The sequence below is a fragment of the Hippoglossus hippoglossus genome, chromosome 6 (genome assembly GCF_009819705.1).
Source record: "Hippoglossus hippoglossus isolate fHipHip1 chromosome 6, fHipHip1.pri, whole genome shotgun sequence".
In the NCBI taxonomy this organism is placed as follows: Eukaryota; Metazoa; Chordata; class Actinopteri; order Pleuronectiformes; family Pleuronectidae; genus Hippoglossus; species Hippoglossus hippoglossus.
Window position 1 is genome coordinate 12125609 of NC_047156.1, and position 6419 is coordinate 12132027.

A 6419-nucleotide genomic window follows, 5' to 3' on the forward strand; every position below is an offset into this window, starting at 1 on the left:
AGTTGTTTCTATTGTTTATTTTATCCTTCTGTCAGGGCAGAACAAACAAGACCCTTTCAACGAATACAGATAAACTCAACACACAACCCACAGCCACCTGCTTTTAAATGAGACAACAGGGCTGAATCTGATGAGCCATTCTTACATGTACTTTTTTTTTTTTTAAACCGTAAATTAAGACTAAGACTCAACTGTTTAATACTCGAGCTCGTCCAGGAGAAGCTAATTTTTAAAGGTCCTTTCTACTGTAGCTGCTTTAAAATGCACATATTCCAGTTAAGTAATTGGTTGTATTCATCATTTTGGGAACAATACAGAAATCACAAGCACAATACTGAGAGGAGGAGGAAAAAAAAGTAAGTCAAAGCAATTGTGAACAGTCCTGTACCCTGGGGATGTACGGGGAGGTCAAACTCTGGACAACTGTTCCAGGAAAAGCTCTCTTTACTCCACTTATCCACAGCGCTGCTACATTTCTACTTTGGGACACAGGCACCAACATTCAGACACATCATATCTATGCACATAGCCATTGCAACTACAGGAATTGATCAGTAGGCCCATGAGGAGGATTGGATGGATAGGAAAAAATGAGAGGAAGGGTAAAGGACGAAAGGTGGTGCAGGGTGAATGGTCTAGCCCTTGACGGGTGAGGGTTTGAATTTCAGCACATAAAAGTTGGGATGCACTTTTTTTCCTACCCAAAACGCTGTGGACGGAAAGAGTTTGGGATGGGGTAAGGTTGTGGCACTCGATTTAATCACTACATCCACGTCCCAGTCCCATCAGCAGGAGAAGCCCCCACTCCCCCACCCACCAACCTCACTCAGCTAGCTGCCACAGCAAAAAGCCAGAACACGAAGAAAGCCAGCGAAGTGCCCAAAGTCAGTGCTCGTGTGACATGCTCGTTCTCATACAGACATTTTACTCACACTCACACACACCCACCCACCCACACACACACCCCTTAAACATAAACAGCTTACAAAAGTCTGACGTACAGATAAACCATTAACTCAGTGACCTCTTCATCTATGCCTTTTCTTCACTCGCAACTTCCTCGTCTCCGTTCTCCACCTCCATCTCATCGCCGCCGTTCTCCTTGCTCTCGCTCTTCACGGCTTCTTTCTGTTCAGGAGGAGAGAGAAGAAAAAAATAAAAACAGACCAGTCAGCCTCATGGATAAACTATAAGGCTGCCCTCTTGTGGCCGTTGTGGAAAAAGACAAGCCATCACCTTTGAATCCCTCTCTGCAAATTTCTGGAACATGTTGGCGTAGATGCGTTTGTCCTTCTCGTGCTGCTCCTTGATACGTTTCTGACAAAGAACCAACTGGCAGGATATAATGAAGAAGAGGTTAGACAAAAAACATCCTTTATGGTTATGAGGTTTATCACCATTAATCTTTTGGCTGAAAGTTGTTAGAATGAACTTTTAAGACACATGGCTGTATACCTGGCTCTTTCCAGCCTTGTTGGCAGGATACAGCTGAACAACTCGCTGGAAGTTATCTCTTGCCATGTCAAACTCCTTCATACCAAACAGTGCCTCTCCTCTTCGGAACAAAGCCTTCTCATTAGAAGAATCTATTTCCAGAGACTATAATCATAAACAGAGCATAATTAAAATGTTTTCATTATCAAACCATGTAAATGATCAGCACTGAAACAGAAGACACTGTAAGCTTTTCATCAGCCTATCAAACAAATATTTGATACCTTGTCACAACTTTCTAAGGCTTGGTTTGGCTCCTGTAGTTTAAGGAAGCACATGGCCAAGTTCAAATGTGCAGCCAGCTGTAACGCTTTCGCTTGCTTCTCGTCCTCCTCTGACAAACCAGATTCATGTTCCAGCCATGACACGATCCTTTTATACTGAACTGATGCCCGCTTGTATTTTCCATCCTAAGGAAAAATAAATGATAGTTTTAGAAAACAAACAAAATGTAACTCTGCATTTTTGTATTGCTACGTGCTTTTTAAAACACAAATTCCCCTGTGTACTGTACCTTGAAATACTGTGTTCCCTTCTCTTTGACAATGCTGCTCTGCTCCAGCTTCTCTACCGTGTTCATCTCCCAAGATTCTTTGGCCTGAAGACAAAAAATATAAGTCATTTCTCAAAAGGAGGATAACCTTGCTGCCCACAGCGGAAACGTGATTGGCCTAATAAAGTCAAATTGTGTTTCCAACACAGCACCAAGATGCATTTACCTTCTCAAAAGCTGTCAGCTTAATCTTGTATTGCAGAGTTGCTCCATCAGGAATGTTATGCTTTGTATTTCCTGCATTCCCGAAGCCATACCTAAAAACAAAAGACACTTAAAATGAATTACTTCAAGTAAGGGTGTATAAATGCTGTATAACCTGCTACAGCCGTACAGTAATATACAGTGTGCCCTTTACTAACATAGCAGAGGTTATTTTAGTTTATCACATTACAGTTTTAGAATTCTTGTAGCCAATTGTGTGGGCCAAATTTTATTAATGTCATCCATTACCCTTAACAATCAGATTGTGTTATTCCCTCACTGAATTTAACACATTTTAGTTCCAATGGGTTCAAGGCAGTGGCGCATCAGTATGTTTTGGGGATTGCAGGTATGGTTCATGGAAATAATATGTGAAGAACAGATCAGGCTGGGATGTAGAAAAATACTACAGTCTAACAATAATAAAAAAAAAAGAATAATTAACTTTTGCAAGACATCATTACAATAAAACTGTAAGCTTCCTCCTTGGTACATGTGATCGTACTTAGGCTTAATGTGGAAGAGTGCCTCCTCTCCTTGCTCCATAGCCATGAGGGCTTTCTCCACTCCAGCTGGAAAACCAAGACCCTCTCCATCACCGATCTCAAATTTCAGTTCTCTCTCGTCAAACACGCGCCCCTCACAGCTGCCCTCCAAAGTTACTGTAAGGGAGGGGGAAACACGGGAATTAGCTTGAGCGACATCACAAACTTGTTAACATGTAGTTGATTGTCAACTGTTGAGAAGAAGCAACTGAAAATAGGTGAAGCATTTTTTTAAAACTGTTTTCTTTAGGATGCCTGTAAATTAATCATGGTGGGCTAATCCTACCATCTGACATAGGTGGTGTATCTCCCCTCCTCATCAGAAGTAAAATGTTAATGTGTCTGTTACAATGGATTTCTGTGGCTATCACTTTTAATTGTGGTGGGAAAAAAGAAGAGAAGGGAGAGAGAAGCAAAACTTCCAGTCCCAAATATCAAGACATCCTTAGTCTTCATGTTCATGCTGTGATGACTTGGCGCTATAAATAAAATTGACTAGTATAGGTGGCACAATGCTACAAGGTGCATGCTACAATGTTTTAGGTCCCAAACCATCATAGTCAAGTTGTCTTTGTTCACCCAAATTGAAACCTTTTCACGATTGACATGAACTGAAGCGCAATCCAGCCTCTTCCATCCATCAAGGATAAAAATGTACATACAACTTTAAAGTGTACAGAATGTAAGTCAAAAGAGAGTGTTGATGTATTACTTGAGAATCAAATATAAGTTAAAGTTAAAAATGTGCACATGTACTTCTGCAAGTAGATTTAGGGCCCGGGCATCAAACGCTGCGAGGACCCTATTGAAACTCAAGGAATCATTATTTTTTCCTTGCATATTTGGTGAACTAAACATGCGTAACTTTTGCTGAAACTTTGGACAAATTTCTGGATATACGTTGGGTATATGTATTAGGCCCAGATGTACACAGAAGTCTGGTGGACCCATATTCCAAATCCAAAAGGAAGACAGACATTTTGGATTCCGTGGTACTTTTGGCGATTCACACGTGTGAATCGCCAAACATTTATTAATTAATTAATCTTATCAACTTCAAATTTGGTCAGTGCAATCAAAAGACATGTAAGATGTATGTGGCATAATGTGGACGTTTTTCTGTGAAATAGGACGTTTCAGTGTACAAACTTCAAATGTTGTATGTGGTTGTTAAAAGTGTAGACTTCATAACATTAATGTTTCATTAGTAATCGGTTAGTAATCAAGTTTTCTTTCGATAGCATGCCTGTCGCCATGTCGCCATTAAGTTCCACTAACTGCGGACTGCAGGACTGCGAAGGCCCGACCATCGCTGCTTGCAGCTACAATAATTAATGTGCTGTGTATCAAAATCTTTATTCAGAATAATTTTGGTGTTGTATGGATTAAATTAGTTGTGGTCTGACATGTTGGTTGCAACTTAATTAAGCCATGTTTATGGCTTAGTCACTATTACTATTGTTATATTACTACACAGATTTGTGACACAGGTGTGTTTGCAAGAAAAGCAGCAAAGCCTTAAACTGCTATCAGTTACAAATAAAACAGACTCTTCCAAAAAAAGTCAAATACATTTATCAATATTAGATTTTATACTATCGATTTTTGTCTTGCAATAGTTTTATGCTTCAAGGGACCTTGAAAGAATAATTGCATCCCCTTATTAGCATGTGAATTTCTTAAATGTTTGACGAGACGTTACCTTCAACAGCAGCTCCTTCATTAGGTTTGGAATATCCCTGGCCTTTAGTGATAATGCGACGGACGATTCCTCCATCTTCATCCGCAGTTATGTCCTCGCCTCGGAATTCAAACAGTTCCACCTGAAGTCATGTAAATTAATGTCTTTGCATACCGATTAAGGATCAATGGAAAGCACGCTGTATTTAAACCACAAGCACAGAAATACTGTTTAAGTGTGTTAACCTGGAATCACTGAGACTTACCTCAAAAACAAGAGTGGCATTGGGGGGTATCTTGGGTGGGCTGCCTGCAGAGCCGTAAGCGTACTCTGGCTTACAGATGAGCTGGCTCAGCTCCCCCATTTTCATAGTGGCTATACCGATGTCCCACGCCTTAATTACTTGACCTAAACACAGGGAAGACCAATTACCAACACTTGCTGGCTGCAAAAAACATGGCCGGAGATTGTCCAATGTCTCTGCACATTATGAAACTAACCTTTGCCTAACTCGAAGGAAAACTTCTCTCCTCGGTCTCTGCTCGAGTCAAAAGGAGTACCGTCCAGAAGGGTGCCGACATAATGCACTGACACTTTGTCCCCTGTCATGGGCAACTCTGTGCCTGTGCCTTCTCTTTTCACCAGCTGCAAAAAAAGACAGAAAGAACATTTCATTAAAATAAAGTCATTTCTGCCCCAGATGAGCCAGCAGCTGCAATTTGGTATCATAAGTGAGCAGGGGCCATCTCATTCAAACACCTTTGAGTGTGTGTGCCTGCGTGTGTGGGTGTGGGTGTGTCTTTGGGAAATATAGGATTATGTTATTATCATTACTCATTATTATATGAGTCAGGGTGTGGAATGCATTATGTCCGACTGGCCTCACACTGACAGAAAGATCAATGTGTGTGTGTGTGTGTGTGTGTGTGTGTGTGTGTGTGTGTGTGTGTGTGTGTGTGTATCAAGCATGAACAATACTAGCTTGTGCATTGGGTCCAGCGCTGACAACAAATAGAAACGGCTTATTCTCCACGTTGTTGCTAACATGGTGATTCGTAAACTATGAGACCGGCGTCCGGGAACGAGATAAACAGCGCTGCGTTGTTGCCAACACTGAAGTGACAGTGCTAGCCTAGCTAACAACAGCTAACGTTAGCCTAGCCCTTTGGGTCGAGAACAAGCAGCCAGCTTAGCTCTTAGCTAGCTGGCTGAACATGGAGCAGCGCAACAATGTCCTTTACCTTTAACACGCCGCCGTCTTTCTTCGGCGTGATGTCCTCTCCCTCCATGGGGATGGTGTGTTCACTTTGCTCCTCAGCAGTCATTGTCAAGAGGCAGCTTCTCCGACCCTGGTCTGAGCTGCAGCACGATTCAAAGCAGCGGAGGCTAAAGCTAAGCACCACACCGTGTGCAGCAGCAGCAGCGGCAGCGGGGCAACAACCTCCTGAAGCTGATCGGCTCCCTGCTAGCCTTAAATGAGCGACTTTCTCAACGCGGCTACAATACGAACACAAGGGGCAAGAGAGAGTCCGGATACTGTGCTGAGCAGGGCTCTCGTTGCGCACCAGTCACCGCTTGTATACGGGCAGGAGAGGAGCTGTCGGAGGAGGCGAGTCCACGTTGTCTCGCACGTCTGATGTTTGACAAACGCTCGAAGAAGGACGGAGAACTTTCCAGACAGTCTACGAGGATCCTGGGGGTATGAACCCTCGTAGGCGTCATTGCATATGAACATCAGCATCTCCCGCAAAGGCGGTGCATGTACAAACAAAGCGCACAGTTCCTGCATTATTTCACAGCTACCCTGTGCTGATTGATAGTTTATAAATAGTGTCGTGAAGCCAGTCTGTAATCTTCTCATAATTCTGCTTTATGTGGGGGAAATATTGCATATTTGTGCACAGCTCCGTCCACGCAAGCACGGCGTTGCACTAAAAACAAG

At 42.6% G+C, this 6419-nt stretch overlaps 1 protein-coding gene across 2 annotated transcripts; it reads right to left on the reverse strand.

The window, feature by feature from the left end:
- fkbp4 (FKBP prolyl isomerase 4) lies at window positions 1–6159 on the reverse strand. 2 transcript variants are annotated; one of them, XM_034587269.1, is made up of 12 exons: window positions 5914–6159; window positions 5719–5883; window positions 4978–5122; window positions 4743–4885; window positions 4499–4619; window positions 2757–2913; window positions 2214–2304; window positions 2009–2092; window positions 1719–1904; window positions 1456–1599; window positions 1237–1332; window positions 48–1128 (listed from the first exon to the last, which is right to left on the reverse strand). In XM_034587269.1, the coding sequence occupies exons 2-12, from the start codon at window positions 5800–5802 to the stop codon at window positions 1033–1035; spliced, it is 1347 nt and encodes a 448-aa protein (XP_034443160.1). In that variant the 5' UTR covers window positions 5803–5883; window positions 5914–6159; the 3' UTR covers window positions 48–1032. The 2 variants fall into 2 exon arrangements, with proteins under 2 accessions (XP_034443161.1, XP_034443160.1); XM_034587270.1 differs by lacking the exon at window positions 5914–6159 and having other exon boundaries at window positions 1–1128; window positions 5719–5877.
- Between the last annotated feature and the right edge of the window lie 260 nt (window positions 6160–6419).